A 20,630-nucleotide genomic window follows, 5' to 3' on the forward strand; every position below is an offset into this window, starting at 1 on the left:
AGATGATAACTCACCCCGAAACCACTGATGACCTCACCCAGTGGCTTCATATAGATGTTGAACAGGGTAGGCGAGAGGATCGACCCCTGAGGCACCCCACAAGTGAGGCGCCTCGCGGACGACCTTCAGCCCCCGTCAACACCGTCTGCGACCAGTCGGAGAGATAGGAGGAGAACCACCGATAAACGGTGCCTCCCACTCCCAATCCCTCCAACCGGCGCAGCAAGATACCATGGTCGATGGTATCAAAAGCCGCTGAGAGATCTAATAGGACCAAGGTTGTAGAGAGTATGGTGGCATATCAGTTTCCCCTGCACCTGGATGAAACTGTCTATCTAGACCCGTTCTAGTCCGGTTTCCGGCCCGGTTACAGCACTGAGACGGCTTTAGTCGCGTTGGTGGATGATCTCTGGAGGGCCAGGGATAGGGGTTGTTCCTCTGCCCTGGTCCTATTAGACCGCTCAGCGGCTTTTGATACCATCGACCATGGTATCCTGCTGCGCCGGTTGGAGGGATTGGGAGTGGGAGGCACCGTTTATCGGTGGTTCTCCTCCTATCTCTCCGACTGGTCGCAGACGGTGTTGACAGGGGGGCAGAGGTCGGCCCCGAGGCGCCTCACTTGTGGGGTGCCGCAGGGGTCGATTCTCTCGCCCCTTCTGTTCAACATCTATATGAAGCCGCTGGGTGAGATCATCATGGCTCTGCGCATGCGCAAGATGGCTGCATAACCGGGAGATCGGGAGGACGACGACTTGGTGAAGTGGGGGATGGCGACGCCCAGGCGGTCTGCCGAGCAGCCTGCGCCCCCCGGTTAGGTGTAGCACCACCTGAGCAGCCGTGAGAGGGGTCTTGGGACTTCCTTGGACCCACGGCTGCGGGACAAGCCGGGAAGGCGGGGCTGAGCGGCCATTTTATTATTCGGCCGGGCGGGAGCCGAGGAAGGAAACAGCGAGGCCTGGAGGAAGGAAACAGCGAGGCCTGGAGGAAGGACGCCGGCACCCAGAGGGCCTGCCAAGCGGTTTCGCCCCAGACCCGGTATGTCATCTCTCGGGCAGCCGGGGGAGAGGTCTGGGAGCCTCTTTGGACCCCCGGCTGCCGGGAACGAGGCCGGGGGATGGGCGAGCCGCGGATGGCGGCCTCTGGGCTACGGACGAGGCTGCGGCTTGGATTTGGTGGTTGGGGAAGCCGCAGCTGGGTTTCCCCCCCCCCGTTTCATCGTTTCATCGCTTTCTGGCATCTGGCGTCTTCGGATGTCTTCTGGGCTCTCCAGCTCTTCTTGATTTCTGACCCCTTTGACTTGGCGGAGGGCCTAGGCTCTAGGGCCTAGGGTGAAGGGCTGTGATAGATCCTCTTGTGGCCCCCACCGAGGTGTCCTGGCCCAGTTTGGCCTGGTTAGGCCTAGCGGGGCCTGCTTCTTCTCGGACTGGGAGTTGCATTGTCATCTGCAATCATGGGCCAGCTGCATTTGTCACCTTGCATCTTATATGGCTGGCTGATGGTCATTTTTGGGACTGTTCGGGAAGGTGATTGGAGACCGAATGGGTATTGGGGCCCTACTTTGCAACATCTTATGAGGAAACATCCACTCTAGAAATATCGGTGACGCCATAACGGGGAGATGAATACCACCCTATTAGGACGGATTTTAGGACTGAGCTTTTCAGAACCACAATCATTTTTTACTACCAGACTGCATCTGCGACTTATACCATCTTGTATCAGCTTTAAGCCAGCCACCATCTGAAGACATTTGGCAGATGGGTATCCACTCGGACTTGGCATTACACCTTGCCACCCCAGACATTACTTTGCTACTTCACGTCGTCTGCTCTCTCCTGTGTATGCTTTTAACTTATTTATTTATGCGATATTCTGCCTTGGAACTCTTGCGCCTGCAGGTGCCCCGCCGCAGGAATGGCCCGCCAGATTATCAAGGGCCGGCCTCAATGACGGGTCTTGGGACCCACAGAGGTGGCATGAAAAAAAGAGCCTGTGGGGTTTTAGATAGGGCTTTTTAAGGGGTGGGAGGGTTAAGGCGGGGGTGGGGGGTAGCCGGTGGGGAGGGGAGCCAGGCCTTGCGCCTGCTGGTGACGGTTTTTTAATAGGTTCGGAGGTTAGGGGGGGAGATTGCGTTCCTGTTGGTGAGGGCGGCCTGATTCCCACGGTAAGTGAGAGGGGCAGATATGGCGGAAGGAGGATCATATCGTTTTGGGGCGCGCACCCGATGTTTGCAAGCGGTCGCGCCCGATCCCCGCCCTTTCCGTTCCCGGATGGTCATGACCCCAGAGCCTGGGCCTCGGCTGATGTTATGCAACGCACGGTCCGTGGTTAATAAGGCCCCTAGTATACGACCTTATTCAGGGGCGCTGCGGACCTTATAGGCGACGGAAACCTGGCTGGGCACTGAAGGTGTGCCTTGTTGAGATGTGCCCGCGGGTTTCCGTGCATTCCATCAGCTGAGGGCCCAGGGTAGGGGTGGGGGTGGTCTTGGTGACATTTATGGGATGAGTTTGACCCTGTCGCTCCGAGGACATGGACAGGTTGTTGGGGAGGCTGAATGCCACCACGTGTTTACTGGACCCGTGCCCTCCTGGTTGGTGCTGGCCACGCAGGAGGTGACACGAGGCTGGCTCCAGGCGATTACGAGCGCTTCTTTGGTGGAGGGTGTCTTCCGCCGCCTTGAAAGAGGCGGTGGTGAGGCCCTCCTCAAGAAGCCTTCCTGACCCGGCTGTTTTAGGTAATTATCGTCCGGTCTCCAACCCGCTTCACGCGAAGGTTGTAGAGAGTATGGTGGCATATCAGTTTCCCTTGCACCTGGATGAAACTGTCTATCTAGACCCGTTCCAGTCCGGTTTCCGACCCGGTTACAGCACGGAGACGGCTTTGGTCGCGTTGGTGGATGATCTCTGGAGGGCCAGGGATAGGGGTTGTTCCTCTGCCCTGGTCCTATTAGACCTCTCAGCGGCTTTCGATACCATCGACCATGGTATCCTGCTGCGCGGTTAGAGGATTGGGAGTGGGAGGCACCGTTTATCGGTGGTTCTCCTCCTATCTCTGACCGGTCGCAGTCGGTGTTGACAGGGGGCAGAGGTCGGCCCGAGGCGCCTCACTTGTGGGGTGCCGCAGGATCGATCCTCTCGCCTTCTGTTCAACATCTATATGAAGCCGCTGGGTGAGATCATCAGTGGTTCGTGTGAGGTACCAGCTGTACGCGGATGACACCCAGCTGTATTTTTTCCACACCGGACCACCCCAACGAAGCCATCAAGTGCTGTCCCGTGTCTGGAGGCCGTACGGGTCTGGATGGGGAGAAACAGGCTCAAGCTCAATCCCTCCAAGACAGAGTGGTTGTGGATGCCGGCGTCCCGGTACAGTCAGCTAAATCCGCAGCTGACCATCGGTGGCGGGTCATTGGCCCCGGTGGAGGGGGGGGGCAACTTAGGCGTCCTCCTGGGTGGACGGCTGTCTCCAGAAGATCATTTGACAGCCGTCTCCAGGAGAGCGTTCTACCAGGTTCGCCTGGTGCGCCAGTTGCGCCCCTTTCTGGACCGGGAGGCCCTATGCACGGTCACTCACGCCCTCGTGACGTCTCGCCTGGATTACTGTAACGCTCTCTACATGGGGCTCCCCTTGAAGGGCATCCGGAGGCTACAGTTAGTCAGAAGCGGCTGCTGGTGATAGTTGGAGCCCTCGTGGCTCCCGTATAACACCTATCCTCGCGGTCTGCACTGGCTACCTGTGGCTTTCGGGTGCGCTTCAAGGTTTTGGTGACCACCTTTAAAGCGCTCCATGGCATAGGGCCGGGTTATCTGGGACCGCCTACTGCGACCAGATACCTCTCACCGACCGTGCGCTCTCACAGAGGGACTCCTCAGGGTGCCGTCAGCTAGGCAGTGTCGTCTGGCGACGCCCAGGAAGGGCCTTCTCTGTGGGGCTCCCGCCTCTGGAACGAACTCCCCAGGACTCCGTCAACTTCCGGACCTTCGAACCTTCCGTCGCGAGCTCAAGACACATTTATTCATCTGTGCAGGACTGGCTTAGTTTTTTAGATTTTAAATTTAGAGGGGTTTTTAAATTGATTTTAATATCTATATTTTTATTTTTAATTAATTGGGCAGTAGAATAAGTTTTTTAATGATTATTTTAATTTGTATATTGATGTTTTTATATGCCTGTGAACCGCCCTGAGTCCTTTGGGAGATAGGGCGGTATATAAATTCAAACAATAAATAAATAAATAAAATAAATCAGTGGCTTCGGTGTGAGGTACCAGCTGTACGCTGATGACACCCAGCTGTACTTTTCCACACCGGGCCACCCCAATGAAGCTATCGAAGTGCTGTCCCGGTGTTTGGAAGCCGTACGGGTCTGGGTGGGGAGAAACAGGCTCAAGCTCAATCCCTCCAAGACAGAGTGGCTGTGGATGCCGGCATCCCGGTACAGTCAGCTGAGTCCACGGCTGACTGTTGGGGGCGAGTCATTGGCCCCGATGGAGAGGGTGCGCAACTTGGGCGTCCTCCTGGATGAACAGCTGTCTTTTGAAGATCACTTGACGGCCGTCTCCAGGAGAGCTTTCCACCAGGTTCGCCTGGTGCGCCAGTTGCACCCCTTTCTAGACCGGGATGCCTTATGCACGGTCACTCATGCCCTCGTGACGTCTCGTCTGGATTACTGCAATGCTCTCTACATGGGGCTCCCCTTGAGGGGCATCCGGAGGCTTCAGTTAGTCCAGAACGTAGCTGCGCGGGTGATAGAGGGAGCCCCTCATGGCTCCCGCGTGACACCTATCCTGCGCAGACTGCACTGGCTACCTGTGGCCTTCCGGGTGCGCTTCAAGGTTCTGGTGACCATCTTTAAAGCGCTCCATGGCATAGGGCCGGGCTATTTGCGGGACCGCCTACTGCTACCGAATACCTCTCACCGACCCGTGCGCTCTCACAGAGAGGGACTCCTCAGGGTGCTGTCAGCTAGGCAGTGCCGTCTGGCGACATCCAGGGGAAGGGCCTTCTCTGTGGGGGCTCCCACCCTCTGGAATGAACTCCCCTCCAGGACTTCGTCAACTTCCGGACCTCCGAACCTTCCGTCGCGAGCTTAAAACACACTTATTCATCTGCGCGGGACTGGATTAGATTTTAAATTTACTGGTTTTAAATGGGTTTTTATTATTTATACTGTTTTTAACAATTTGGCTATGGAATAAGTTTTTTACGTGTCATTTTAGTTTGTATTTATATGTATTTTTAATTGCCTGTGAACCGCCCTGAGTCCCTAGGGAGATAGGGCGGTATAAATGTGAAAAATAAATAAATAAATAAATAAATAAATAAAGGCAGAGGAACAACCCCTGTCCCTGGCCCTCCAGAGGTCATCCACCAACGCCACCAAAGCCGTCTCCGTGCTGTAACCGGGTCGGAAGCCGGACTGGAACGGGTCTAGATAGACGGCTTCCTCCAGGTGCCGGGGGAGCTGCCACGCAACCACACTCTCTACAACCTTCGCCACAAAGCGAAGGTTGGAGACTGGACGGTAGTTTCCCAAAATAGCTGGGTCCAGGGAAGGCTTCTTCAGGAGAGGTCTCACCACCGCCTCGTTCAAGGCGGCGGGGAAAACCCCTTCAATCAAAGAAGCATTTATAATCCCCTGGAGCCAGCCTCGCGTCACTTCCTGAGCAGCCAGCACTAGCCAGGAAGGACACGGGTCCAGTAAACATGTAGTCGCATGCAACCTCCCCAGCAACCTGTCCACGTCCTCAAGAGTAGAGGTTGAGAATACCAAGCAAAAAATTCGGTCCAAAATTTTTGGGCCCTTTCCCCATTGTAAAGATTATTAATCCTATTACCGTCCAATTTAAACTCCCCCGAATATTGGGAAAAATACATCCGGTATTCCATAGCAGCTTATTAAAACCTGCTAGACAATCTGGACTGAGACCTCTACCTCCCGCCCTGCCACCCCCCTTGATAATCCAAGGTGAAACCCACTATGAGATCAAGAAAATCCTTGACTCTAGACTATACAGAGGTCAATTACAATATTTAGTCCACTGGAAAGGATATCCATTATCAGAATCTACTTGGGTCAAAAGTTGGAAAGTAAATGCTGACAATTTGATTAAACAATTTCACGACACTTTCCCTGACAAACATAAAAAACCCCTCGGAGGGGGGTGAGGAGGGTAGAAGGGAACGGCGGAACACCAACACTCTTCTTTATTAATTCTTTGTTTTCTTTCCTAGGATATAACTTCTTTTGCAAGGGAGGCGCCTGTCAGGCCTGGAAACCATACAAGGCCGTAGGTTTCCAGACGCTGCCACATTTCTCCCCTGAGGGGAAGAAGTGGGGTTGATGGGTATGGTAACATTCTTCAAGCGGTCAAGGTCGGATTGTGTTCGCATCTGCAGGAGTGGCAAGAAGAGGTTTCGAATAAAGTGGAAGAACGTTGAACCGTGTGACTGGCAAAGGGGTTAGGGGGGTGGGACTCTTGGGGTTTGTATAACTGGGAAAAGAATCCGGAAGTTTCAGTTTTGGAATTTCACTCATCGTGTGTCAGTTTCCTTATGCTAGTAAAGAACTTTGAAAGACAATGGCTTCAGAGTTTTTTCCATGCAGAAGAGGTTTTTCTGGAATCATGACATGGGGAAGAGCGAGGGCGGGGATGATGGGCATTGGAGTAGGAGGAAGAAAAAAACCCTCTCCATGTCTCCCTGTCAGACAAAGGATTCGACGTCTGTGCTTCTTTTCCCCCTTTTATATCAACCCAAATGCATTGAAGGAGGTTTTCCTCTTTCTTCTATTGCGTTTCTGGAGCAGTTTGGTTATTTCTTATATAGAGAGCAACCCCACTTCCACCAGGGGTGAAATGTAAAATTTGTTACTACTGGTTCTGTGGGTGTGGCTTGGTGGTGGTGGTGGTAATGTGACTGGTTGGGCATGGCCAACTTTTTTTTTTACTTTTAAAAGCATTTTTTTGGTAGAAAGGATTTTGTTTAATAACAGTTTAATTCTATAATGCTGAAGAACATTCAATTTATTTGCAATTTAAAGCCGGGATCTAATCTGGTTGCCACCCAGACAAAGAAAAACATTTCGGTGTTGTTGTTTTTTTCAATAAGCCCATTTCCCTCTTGGATCATTAAAGATCTTTGTGGAATAGCTAAAAAGAAAGCAGTGGCTTTACAAAGTGAAAATTATGACTATTCGTTTGAACAAGAAATGCAAATTCTGGATAAGAAAAAATCTTTTAGCAAGAAAATGGATAGAATAGATTTAAATCAGTGGAAATTCAAGTTTTATTTTGGCATTTTGTTGAAAACCAATTCGTATAGATTACTTTTAGTAGATAAACAGACTATATGGTTTGCATTTATATGCATTTATAGTTTCTCCCGTGTGGATCATTTTATGGGAAATAAGATTACGTTTTTGAGCAAAGGTCTTTCCACACTCCTGGCATTTATATGGCTTCTCTCCTGTGTGGATCATCTGATGGGAAATAAGTCTATCTCTTCGAACAAAGGTCTTTCCACATTCCATGCATTTATACGGCTTCTCTCCTGTGTGGATCATCTGATGGGAAGTAAGATTACCTCTTTGACTAAAGGTCTTTCCACATTCCATGCATTTATATGGTTTCTCCCCTGTGTGGATCATCTTATGGGAAGTAAGATGCCAGCTTGTTCTAAAATATTTTCCACATTCCAAACATTTATACGGCTTCTCCCCTGTGTGGAGCTTTTTGTGCCTTCTAAGTCCACTGCTCTGAGTAAATGTCTCTTCACACTCCATGCATTTAAATGGTTTCTCTCCTGAGTGGATCTTTTTCTGGCTTCCAAGTCCATTGCCATCAATAAACGTCTTTCCACACTCCATGCATTTATATGGCTTCTCCCCTGTGTGGATCATCTTATGGGAAATAAGATTACGTTTTTGAGCAAAGGTCTTTCCACAATCCATGCATTTATATAGCTTCTCCCCTGTGTGGAGCATCTTATGAGAAATAAGATTACGTTTTTGAGCAAAGGTCTTTCCACAATCCAGGCATTTATACGGCTTCTCCCCTGTGTGGATCATTTTGTGGGAAATGAGATTACAACTATGAGCAAAGGTCTTTCCACATTCCGTGCATTTAAATGGCTTTTCTCCTGAGTGGATCTTTTTGTGGCTTCTAAGTCCATTGCTCTGAGTAAATGTCTTTCCACACTCCATGCATTTGTACGGCTTCTCCCCTGTGTGGAGAATCTTATGAGAAATAAGATTACTTCTATGAGCAAAGGTCTTTCCACACTCCATGCATTTATATGGCTTCTCCCCTGTGTGGAGCATCTTATGAGAAATAAGATTATGTTTTTCAGCAAAGGTCTTTCCACACTCCAGGCATTTATATGGTTTCTCCCCTGTGTGGATCCTTTTGTGGGAATAAAGATTACCTCTTTGACCAAAGGTCTTTCCACATTCCATGCATTTATATGGTTTCTCCCCTGTGTGGATCATCTTATGGGAAGTAAGATCCCAGCTTGTTTTAAAACATTTTTCACATTCCAAACATTTATACGGCTTCTCCCCTGTGTGGAGCATTTTGTGCCTTCTAAGTCCACTGCTCTGAGTAAATGTCTTTCCACACTCCATGCATTTAAATGGTTTCTCTCCTGAGTGGATCTTTTTGTGGCTTCTAAGTCCACTGCCATTAGTAAACGTCTTTCCACACTCCATGCATTTGTACGGCTTCTCCCCTGTGTGGATCATCTTATGAGAAATAAGATTATTTCTTTGAACAAAGGTCTTTCCACACTCCATGCATTTATATGGCTTCTCCCCTGTGTGGAGCATCTTATGAGAAATAAGATTACGTTTTTGAGCAAAGGTCTTTCCACAATCCATGCATTTATACGGCTTCTCCCCTGTGTGGATCCTTTTGTGGGAATAAAGATTACCTCTTTGACCAAAGGTCTTTCCACATTCCATGCATTTATATGGTTTCTCCCCTGTGTGAATCATCTTATGGGAAGTAAAATTCCTGCTTGTTCTAAAACATTTTCCACATTCCAAACATTTATAAGGCTTCTCTTTTGTGTCAATCACTTTTTGAGATGTAAGGAAATTATTTCCAAGAGAAAGAATTAATGTCCCATTGTAATTTTGTCCGTTGTGTCTTCTTATAGCATTTTCTCCTTTGTTTTGCGTTAAATAGTGTTCATTTACTTGTACTTTAGCTTTGATTAGATCCACACTTTTTCCAGTATATTTTTCCCTTATTTTCTCTTGTTGGGCAAGAAAGTCTTGCATTGGAGCATCGGTGGAAGATGAGCTTTCCTGATCCCAATTCTTTGAGTGGTTTCTCTCATGGCTTCCTAATTCCATTTGAATTCCAAACTTCTCCCTTCCTTCTTTAGGATTGATCACTTGGAACAGTTCACAGAAATCTTGATTCTCCTGTCCATTATTACCTTCAAAGCAAGAGAAATGAAAATGATAACAAGGTTAGAGAAAAAGATCAAAGTATAGAAAGTCAAATGAATTTCCTTCTGAATTTCTCCGAAATTCCATTAGGTTGTATGTTTCCATGCCTACAGTGGGGTGATATAGACATGATGATTTCTATATTCATGAGCTTTGAAAAATCTAGAAAATAATTATCTATGTATATGAAAATCTCACTCAGAGTCAGTTTTGAGTTAAGGAATAGAACAGAATAACAGAGTTGGAAGGGACCTTGGAGGTCTTCTAGTCCAACCCACTGCTTAGGCAGAAAACGCTACCACTTCAGACAAATGATTATCCAAAATCTTCTTAAAAACTTCCAGTGTTGGAGCCTTCACAAATTCTGAAGGCAAGCAATTCCACTGGTTAATTGTTCTGTCAGGAAATTTCTGACAGGTTGTAATTTAGAATGGTCGCCAAGTAAACTGTCATAACTCGGAGATTACCTGTACCCTAGGATGCTCTGAGTCACACTGCATGAGGCCTTTGTTCTTGAATTGGATTGAGAGAATGCTCTTCCATGGGCTGCGTGTGAAAGTTCTGTTCTCACACAATTTTGGAGGTTTCAGAGGACAAATGATAACACACTCCTCTCACACGACCTCCAGAGGACACATAAAAGCACACCTCATTCTTCTCAGCCTCCACAGATAAGTTCAAATAGAAATGGAAAAATAGAGATAAGAAATGGCACAGAAAGTATCTAAAGAAAGAGACATTGACTCTTTCCTTCCTTGGAGCACGAGAAGGCCACATCTTTTCCTTCTCCCGCCCAGGAGACAATAACTAATTAGTGGTTTTTTTTTAAGTAAAAAACTAACTATCATCTGTCTTCTTGAACTCTCTGATTGAGGACTAGAGAACTCTTACCCAGAGAGACCACATTCCTATGGTTTTCAAGCATGACTTCCGAATGCAGCACTTTCTGGTCAGGATCCAGCTGAGACCATTCCTCCTCAGAGAAAGACACAGCCACTTCCTCAAAGGAAACCAGACTCTCCTGAACATGGTAAAAAGAACAGGAGAACTTGCAAGATCTGTTCATCTTCATCAATGATTCAGACAAGGGGATAGAAGGGGAACTCATCAAATTTGCAGACAAGACCAAATTGACAGGAATAACAACACTCCAGGAGAGAAACTCCAATTTTTAAAAAAAAAAATGCTTCTCATAAACTCAAAGTTGGAGGAGTATCTAGCAGAACAAGATAACCAGAGGAAGCTATGCAACTTGAACCTGCCATTCTGTTCTCCATGTTGTGGAAAAACATAAAAATAATCCAGGCCAAATAAGGGGGGAAATAGAAGAAGGGAGCACTCTGCTCACCCGATCCACTTCCTGAAGGGAGAATAGAAATCTAATATCTTTTTCTTTTCTTACTTGATTTGGAAGTTCAACCGCTGTTTGATCTCTGTCATAAAAACCAGAAAGCTTCGTCCTTTCTTTCTCTGTGAGGAATAAATAGTTTCAAAATGCGTAATTAACAAAATAGGAAGAGGCAGAATAGAATTTTTATTGGCCAAGTGTGATTGGACACACAAGGAATTTGTTTTGGTGCATATGCTCTCAGTGTAAAAAGAAAAAGAAAAAAGATACATCAAAGGTACAACATTTACAACACAAATGATGGTCATAGGTTGCAATTTAACCCTTAATGATAGCAACAAAAAGTTACAGTCATACAGTCATAAGTGGAAAGAGATTGGTGATGAAAACTATGAGAAGAGTAATAGTAGTGTAGATTTAGTAAATAGTTTGACAGTGTTGAGGGAATTATTTGTTTAGCAGAGTGATGGCCTTCGGGAAAAAACTGTTCTTGTGCCTAGTTGTTCTGGTGTGCAGTGCTCTATAGCGTCGTTTTGAGGGTAGGAGTTGAAACAGTTTATGTCCAGGATGCAAGGGGTCTGTAAATATTTTCACAGCCCTCTTCTTGATTCGTGCAGTATACAGGTCCTCAACGGAAGGGAGGTTGGTAGCAATTATTTTTTCTGCAGTTCTAATTATCTTCTGAAGTCTGTGTCTTTCTTGTTAGGTTGCAGAACCGAACCAGACAGTTATAGAGGTGCAAATGACAGACTCAATAATTCCTCTGTAGAACTGGATCAGCAGCTCCTTGGGCAGTTTGAGCTTTCTGAGTTGGCGCAGAAAGAACAGTCTTTGTTGTCTATTTTTGATGATGTTTTTGATGTTAACTGTCCATTTGAGATCTTGCGATATGATAGAACCTAGAAATTTAAAGCTTTCTATTATTGATACTGTGTTGTCAAGTATTGTGAGAGGTGGAAGTATGGAAGGGTTTCTTCTAAAGTCTACCACCATTTCTACAGTTTTGAGTGTGTTCAGTTCCAGATTGTTACGGTCGCACCACAAGGCTAGTCGTTCGACCTCACGTCTATATGCGGATTCGTCATTGTCTCGAATGAGACCAATCACTGTTGTGTCATCTGCGAACTTCAGTAGTTTAACAGATGGATCGTTGGAGATGCAGTCATTGGTATACAGAGAGAAGTGGGGAGAGCACACAACCTTGGGAGGGCCCTGTGCTAATTGTATAGGTATCTGAAGTGATCCCGCTTAGCTTTACCTGCTACTACCTGTTTGCTAGGAAGCTTATGATCCACTTACAAGTCTGTTCAGGTACTTGTAGTTGGTTTAGCTTAGTTAGAAGAGTGTCTGGAATGATGGTATTGAATGCTGAACTAAAGTCTACAAAGAGGACCCTTACATAGGTCTTTGGAGATTCAAGATGTTGTGAGATGTAGTGCAGAGCTAGATTAACAGCATCATCTGTTGATCTATTTGCTCAGTATGCAAATTGCAAGGGGTCTAACAGCGGATCTGTGATGGTTTTCAAGTAGGAAAGCACTAGCCTTTCAAAGGCTTTCATGACTACAGATGTTAAAGCAACTGGTCTGTAGTCATTCAGTTCCTTGATAGTGGGCTTCTTCGGCACTGGGTTGATGGTAGAGCGTTTGAAGCAAGAAGGAACATAGCACATCTCTAGGGATTTGTTGAAGATATGGGTGAATATGGGGGCCAATTGGTCAGCACAGACTTTTAAGCAAGAAGGAGTTATCTTGTCTGGGCCTGGAGCTTTTCCTGGCTTTTGTCTGTGAAATAGGTCCTGCACTGCCTTTTCTGTGATCACTAGGGGTTGTGAACCCAATGGGATGAGGTCATTTGTTGTAGGAGGCTTGGCTGTTGTTGGTGTGTCTGAGATGGGGGTTATGGAGATAGGTGGCTATAGTTTCCTTTCAAAGGTATTCTATAGAAGGGAAGAGGGAGCGAAGGGAAGACAGATGGGTTATCGGAGGATCTTCCATTACCTTCTGAAGTGTCCTGACTTGGATCTTCCCAATGGATCCTCCTGAAAAATAGCTCCTGAGGGGGATTTGATGGGTTCTTCCTTCCCTCAGGATCTTTGATCTCCACTGGGCTACACTTTGAATAGGAGAAAGGAAAATAGAAGCAGAATTAATGTACATTACACAACGCAAAGTAGATTCTTTATTATTTGCTTTTTTTTATTTTTCTAGACATACATAAAAGCATCTTCAATACAAATATAAACAGCGTGTTGGTTGGTTGGTTACAAACCTCTTGTGCAATTTCACCATACTCCTAATATGTAAATTGACTAATTTTGCATTTTACCAATTTAATACATATCGAAATATTTTGGCCAATTTATCATTTTTGCCTTCTTGCTTCAAACGCTCTACCATCATCCCAGTGCCGAAGAAGCCCACCATCAAGGAACTAAATGACTACAGACCAGTTGCTCTAACATCTGTAGTCATGAAAACCTTTGAAAGGCTAGTGCTTTCCTACCTGAAAACCATCACGAATCCGCTTTTAGACCCCTTGCAATTTGCATACCGAGCAAATAGATCAACAGATGATGCTGTTAATATGGCTCTGCACTACATCCTACAACATCTTGAGTCTCAAAGACCTATACAAGGTCCTTTTGTAGACTTTAGTTCAGCATTCAATACCATCATTCCAGACATTCTTCTAACTAAGCTAAACCAGCTACGGGAACAGACTTGTGTGGATCACAAGCTTCCTAACAAACAGGAAGCAGCAGGTGAAGCAAGATCACATCAAATACCTGTAAGGCTGTGTGCTCTCCCACTTCTCTTCTCTCTGTATACCAATGACTGCATCTCCAATGATCCATTTGTTAAGCTACTGAAGTTCGTAGATGACACAACAGTGATTGGTCTCATTCGAGACAATGACGAATCCGCATAGACGAGAGGTCGAACGACTAGCCTTGTGGTGCAACCAAAACAATCTGGAACTGAACACACTCAAAACCGTAGAAATGGTGGTAGATTTTAGGAAAAACCCTTCCATACTTCCACCTCTCACAATACTTGACAACACAGTATCAACAGTAGAAACCTTCAAATTTCTGGTATCATATCGCAAGATCTCAAATGGACAGCCATCAAAACATCATTAAAAAGGACAACAAAGAATGTTCTTCTGCCAACTCAGTAAGCTCAAACTGCCCAAGGAGCTTGATCTGTTCTACAGAGGAATTATTGAGTCTGTCATTTGCACCTCTATAACTGTCTGGTTCTGCAACCCAACAAGAAAACACAGACTTCAGAGGATAATTAGAACTGCAGAAAAATAATTGCTACCAACTTGCCTTCCATTGAGGACCTGTATACTGCAGAATCAAGAAGAGCTGTGAAAATATTTGCAGATCATCCTGGACATAAACTGTTTCAACTCCTACCTCAAACGACGCTTAGAGCACTGCACACCAGAACAACTAGACACAAGAACAGTTTTTTCCCGAAGGCCATCACTCTGCTAAACAAATAATTCCCTCAACACTGTCAGACTATTTACTGAATCTGCACTACTATTAATCGTTTCATAGTTCCCATCACCAATCTCTTTCCACTTATGACTGTATGACTATAACTTGTTGCTGGCAATCCTTATGATTTATATTGATATATTGATCATCAATTGTGTTGTAAATGTTGTACCTTGATGAACGTATCTTTTCTTTTATGTACACTGAGAGCATATGCACCAAGACAAATTCCTTGTGTGTCCAATCACACTTGGCCAATAAAATTCTATTCTATTCTATTCTATTTGTTTAATTATAGATACTTCTTCCCTGCCTTCATATAAAATGTTCTAGATTTTATATTAATTGCATTATATCATTCATTTCCTCATCTTAATTCAAACCAATATTATTACGTTATATTTTGTATCTTTCAAACAATTCTTACATTATAAATGTCTCTATCAAAAATTTCATTAACATATTTTTTTATCTAGCCATTGATAAAATAAATCCCATATCTTATACTGTTTATCTTCCTGTTCTCTAATTTCAAATGTCAGTTTACTCATTTCTGCACATTCCATTATTTTCTTGATAATTTCATCTCGCATTGGTATTTTCTCATTTTTTCAGTTTTTTGCAAACACAATTCTAGCCGCTGTTACTACATTCACAATCACATATTTCAGTTCTCTATTATAAGTTTTAGGTATGATCCCAATAAGAAAACCTCTGGTTTGAAGTCTGATAAAAAAACAAAGTGGATTCTTATATTCAGAACACAACCTCAAAGCCCCCAATATCCATCTGTGAGTTTGAGTGAGAAAACAACATAACAATGTCCTACAAGAATTGGAGAATTGCCACATTTTATGGATGTCAGAGAAGTTTGGGAAGGAGGGGTGAAGTATCGAAACACATTCTCTATTCCCTTCTGAGCTCCTTAAAGTCTCTCACCTGCAACTGGACCTGCTCCTTCTGCTCCTCCGCCTGGCTCAAGAGGAAGCCTTCCGCCAGGGCCACCGCCTGGGAGCTGGTCTCTGCTCCACACTCCCGCACCCAGCCCTCCATCTCTGGGGGCAGGAGAGCCAGGAGCTGCTCCAGAACCACCAGGTCCAGCATCTGGGCTTTGGTGTGCTTTTCTGGTCTCAGCCATCGCCTGCAAAAGTCATGGAGTTGGCTGCAAAGTCCTCGGGGACCCTCCACCTTCCGGTATTGGACGAAGCTCCAGGGCTGAACTTCTGAAGGGAGGATGGTTTCCTCCTCCAGGATCTTCTGCCCAGTCCTTGTCCAGAGCTTCTCCCCCTTCCCAGGCTGAGCAGCTGAAAGGCCTTTTCCGGCTCCCTCCTTTCCCAAAGATTGTGTCTCCATCCTTTCTCTCTCCTGCAGAGCAACTCCAAATGGCTCCAAGGACTCTGGTGGGTCTCCAGATGCCTCTTCCTTCACGGGACCATTTCTAGGGCCGCAGGACTGATCCCTGCAGGTGATTCCGCTCTTTTTTTCTCCCCCAAGAGAAAAGTTTGCCTTGGAAAGACCACAAATGGCTTCCAGTTTCTGTATCTGAGATGGGAAGAAAAACAGAAAGAATTAGAAAGTGGGATTCAGCCACTGAGCGACCTTCACCCAACCTGCCCAGAGCCTCAAGCGGCTCATCCCAGCGCAGGGCCGAGGTCCCCCCGAGCAGGGCCGGGAAGGAGGCCTCCCCGCTTCTCTCCCCCTCCGGAGACAGGATGGGGCCCTCGGAGAGCCTGGTGCGAATCCTGCCTCCTCCTCGCCCGGCTTCTCTCCTCTCCTGCTGGGCCTCCGCAAGGCCGACCCTCCCCTCCCCGCACTCGGGCTCTTTCCCGGATCTCCCTGCAGGGAGAGGGCGGCTGGGGAGCATGGGACCCGGGAAAAGTCCCCCCCCCTCACCCGAGGCACGTCTGGATGTCCCCCCGCCAGACTCTCCCGCAGCGTCTCCGCCTCCTCAGAGGTTAAGGAGAGCGAGGGCAAAGTCCTAGAGCGGCAAGCTTTTGTGCTCTCATTTCCTTCCCATTCGCTCTCCAGTGGGCCAATGGGGAAGCGCCTGGAGTTCCCCCCCCCCCCGCCGTGGACTTGGGGCAAAGTGCCAGGATGGTAGAAAGGGCGGGAAAGAGGAGCGCGTCTGAGGGAGAAAGGAAGAGGGCGGGGATGATGGGCATGGGAGTAGGGAGAAAGACTCCTCCCGCCTGAGGGGATCTGCGCTCTGATTGGTTGCTGCGGGTGGAAAGGGGGCGTTTCCCTTTTTCCCGCCTTTTTCTGAGTTACCTCAGGATCTTCCTGACTGTCTTCTCTGCTGCGAATGAATGTTAATAGAATAGAATAGAATAGAATTTTATTGGCCAAGTGTGATTGGACACACAAGGAATTTGTCTTGGTGCAGATGCTCTCAGTGTACATAAAAGAAAAGATACGTTCATCAAGGTACAACATTTACAACACAATTGATGGTCAGTATATCAATATAAATCATAAGGATTGCCAGCAACAAGTTATAGTCATACAGTCATAAGTGGAAAGAGATTGGTGATGGGAACTATGAAACGATTAATAGTAGTGCAGATTCAGTAAATAGTCTGACAGTGTTGAGGGAATTATTTGTTTAGCAGAGTGAGGGCCTTCGGGAAAAAACTGTTCTGGTGTCTAGTTGTTCTGTGTGCAGTGCTCTATAGCGTCGTTTTGAGGGTAGCGTCGTATCCTGATTGGCTGTCAGACTCGGGGGGGGGGGGTGTCTTAGCTGGCCTTGCTGGCTGATGTAAATCTTCCCAGGTGTCACGTGGTGAGTTTCTGTTGCTAGGTGGGTCCTATTGTGTTGCAGATGATGGTCCATTGACAAAGGTGGGGGTGTGAGTGAGTTTCTGCCTCTGACCCATTGACAAAGGTGGGGGGAGTCAGGAAGTTCTTTTGTCTTTAAAACATGTTTCTCCATTTCTCATCCAGGGAAATATATTCTGCCTTTTAAATATTTTCTAAAATATTTCATTCTTCTAGGAGTGGGGGGATGCTAACTTCCTACAACCTGATAGTGTCGGAAGAAAAATCAGGTCCAGTTCCAAGAAAGGAATAAAATGGAGGGTGCTTAAGAAAGGAGGTTTATTGACGGGCAGAACCAACAACAAGGCTGCAGTCAGAATTCAAGAGAGCTGGAAGGGAGCTTGGAGGTCTTCTAGTCCAGTCCCTGCTCAGGCAGGAGAACCTCTAGCATTTCAAACAAGTGGCTGTTGAGTCTCTTCTTAAAACCCTCCAGTGATGGAAAAGGGGGATCCTGACCCGAAGGAAGGAAGGAAGGAAGGAAAAAAGAAAGAAAGAAAGAAAGAAAGAAAGAAAGAAAGAAAGAAAGAAAGAAAGAAAGAAAGAAAGAAAAAGAAAGAAAGATTCCTTCTCATTTGGGGGGTCGAGGGGCGGGAAGTCGGAAGGAGCTGCTTCGTCCAGACGTTCCGAGCAAGAGAGACGCGGGTTTCAAGGAGGGGAATCGCCTTTTTCTTTTTGTCCGCTGAAGGGAAGCGGCGCCTCTCCCTGGTTTAGCTGAGGGGTTTCCGTGGGTCCCTTCGGATGGGGGGTGTGTGTCTGTATGGGAGCCCCAACTTGTCCTGGCTCCCTCCCTCCTCCCTTGTCATCCAGAGCAGCAGCTCTTCCGATGGCAGAACCGTCACCTTTGATGAACGCATCTTTTGTCTTTTTCTTGGACTTTGGAGCTGGGAGGGACCAGAAGGAGCTGAAGCACCAATGGGAATTCTCCCTGCTGAAGCGTCATCGGTCTCCAGGCAGAGTCCTTTGTGACGACACCTGAAGGAGGAGGAGAGAGTGAAACTGAAAGTGGGAGGGGGATCGCTTCAGTCCTGGGGGGCTGCAGCTCAGCGGGGTTTTTATTTTTATTTATTTATTTATTTATTTATTTATTTATTTTGTCACAAGAGTATATAGAATAGAATAGAATAGAATTTTTTATTGGCCAAGTGTGATTGGACACACAAGGAATTTGTCTTGGTGCATATGCTCTCAGTGTACATAAAAGAAAAGATACGTTCATCAAGGTACAACATTTACAACACAATTGATGATCAATATATCAATATAAATCATAAGGATTGCCAGCAACAAGTTATAGTCATACAGTCATAAGTGGAAAGAGATTGGTGATGGGAACTATGAAACGATTAATAGTAGTGCAGATTCAGTAAATAGTCTGACAGTGTTGAGGGAATTATTTGTTTAGCAGAGTGATGGCCTTCGGGAAAAAACTGTTCTTGTGTCTAGTTGTTCTGGTGTGCAGTGCTCTATAGCGTCGTGTTGATGGCGATCCTGATTGGCTGTCAGACTTCTTAGCTCCTTGATGTAAATCTTCCCACATGTGGTGAGTTTCTGTTGCTAGGTGGGTACTATTCTGTTGCAGATGATGGTCCATTGACAAAGGTGGGGGTGTGAGTGAGTTTCTGCCTCTGACCCATTGACAAAGGTGGAGTGAGTTCTTTTGTTTTTAAAACATGTTTCCATTTCTCATCCAGGAAATATATTCTGCCTTTTAAATATTTTCTAAAATATTTCATTCTTCTAGGAGTGATCAACTTCCTACAACCTGATAGTGTTAAAAATCAGGTCCAGTTCAAGAAAGGAATAAAATGGAGGTGCTTAAGAAAGGAGGTTTATTGACGCAGAACCAACAACAAGGCAGTCAGAATTCAAGAGAGCTGGAAGGAGCTTGGAGGTCTTCTAGTCCAGTCCCTGCTCAGGCAGGAATCTAGCATTTCCTGTTGAGTCTCAAACTCCAGTGATGGAAAAGGGGATCCTGACCTGAAGGAAGAAGGAAGGAAAAAGAAAGAAAGAAAGAAAGAAAGAAAGAAAGAAAGAAAGAAAGAAAGAAAGAAAGGAAAAAGAAAGATTCTTCTCATTTGGGGGTCGAGGGCAAGTCAAGGAGCTTCGTCCAGACGTTCCGAGCAAGAGAGACTTTCAAGGAGGAATCGCCTTTTCTTGTCTGAATGCGCGCCTCCTGGTTTAGCTGAGGGGTTTCGTGGTCCCTTCGGATGGGGGTGTGTCTGTATGGAGCCCCAACTTGTCCTGGCTCCTCCTCCTCCTTGTCATCCAGAGCAGCAGCTCTGATGGCAGAACCGTCACCTTTGATGAACGCATCTTTGTCTTTTTCTTGGACTTTGAGCTGAGGGACCAGAAGGGCTGAAGCAATAATTCTCCTAAGCGTCATCGGTCCCAGGCAGAGTCCTGTGACGACACCTGAAGGAGGAGGAGAGAGTGAAACTGAAAGTGGGAGGGGGATCGCTTCAGTCCTGGGGGGCTGCAGCTCAGCGGGGTTTTTATTTTTATTTATTTATTTATTTATTTATTTAGTCACAAGAGTATATAGAATAGAGTAGAATAGAATTTTTTATTGTCCAAGTGTGATTGGACACAAGGAATTTGTCTTGGTGCATATGCTCAGTGTACATAAGAAAAGATACGTTCATCAAGGTACAACATTTACAACACAATTGATGATCAATATATCAATATAAATCATAAGGATTGCCAGCAACAAGTTATAGTCATACAGTCATAAGTGGAAAGAGATTGGTGATGGGAACTATGAAACGATTAATAGTAGTGCAGATTCAGTAAATAGTCTGACAGTGTTGAGGGAATTATTTGTTTAGCAGAGTGATGGCCTTAAAAACTGTTCTTGTGTCTAGTTGTTCTGGTGTGCAGTCTATATAGCTGCTTTTGAGGGTAGGAGTTGAAACAGTTTATGTCCAGGATGCGAGGGATCTGCAAATATTTTCACGGCCCTCTTCTTGATTCGTGCAGTATGCAGGTCCTCAATGGAAGGCAAGTTGGTAGCAATTATTTTTTCTGCAGTTCTAATTATCCTCTGAAGTCTGTGTTTTTCTTGTTGGGTTGCAGAACCGAACCAGACAGTTATAGAGGTGCAAATGACAGACTCAATAATTCCTCTGTAGAATTATATAATTATAATTATATCCTCTTATATAAGCATAAGAATGAAAGCAACTATATAATATATATAAGCATAATATATAATATATATAAGCATACTATATATAAGCATAAGTATGCAATAACGATATTAATTGGATATAATGAAAGGAATCAATAGGACAGGAACGGTAGGCACATTTGTGCTCTTATGCACGCCCCTTATAGACCTCTTAGGAAGGGAGTAGACAGTTTTTGGTTTTATTTTTATTTTTATTTATTTTATTTATTTTGTCACAACATCATATAAAAGATTATATAGTATATAAACATATATATGAGTAAAAAAAATTAGGAGGTATAAGCATATATATATATAGAGAGAGAGAG

The 20,630-nt window shown here is 45.8% G+C and overlaps 2 protein-coding genes across 2 annotated transcripts in view; one reads left to right on the forward strand and one right to left on the reverse strand.

Moving 5' to 3' along the window:
• The window catches only part of LOC131192754 (zinc finger protein with KRAB and SCAN domains 7-like), a 269,595-nt gene that overhangs the window by 76,530 nt on the left and 172,435 nt on the right, over positions 1-20,630 (forward strand). The window lies entirely within an intron of this gene.
• Positions 6,241-20,630, reverse strand: part of LOC131193554 (zinc finger protein 420-like) — a 30,624-nt gene continuing 16,234 nt past the window's right edge. Inside the window, exons 4-11 of the mRNA XM_058173833.1 lie at positions 19,431-19,544; positions 17,972-18,104; positions 16,212-16,365; positions 15,258-15,860; positions 12,805-12,919; positions 10,859-10,926; positions 10,348-10,477; positions 6,241-9,443 (exon numbers count right to left, since the gene is read on the reverse strand). Of these exons, the coding sequence (XP_058029816.1) occupies positions 7,333-9,443; positions 10,348-10,477; positions 10,859-10,926; positions 12,805-12,919; positions 15,258-15,860; positions 16,212-16,365; positions 17,972-18,104; positions 19,431-19,544 (3,428 nt within the window). The 3' untranslated portion in view covers positions 6,241-7,332. The remainder of the gene's footprint in view (positions 9,444-10,347; positions 10,478-10,858; positions 10,927-12,804; positions 12,920-15,257; positions 15,861-16,211; positions 16,366-17,971; positions 18,105-19,430; positions 19,545-20,630) is intronic.

Source organism: Ahaetulla prasina, chromosome 2 (assembly GCF_028640845.1).
Source record: "Ahaetulla prasina isolate Xishuangbanna chromosome 2, ASM2864084v1, whole genome shotgun sequence".
NCBI classification, from domain to species: Eukaryota; Metazoa; Chordata; class Lepidosauria; order Squamata; family Colubridae; genus Ahaetulla; species Ahaetulla prasina.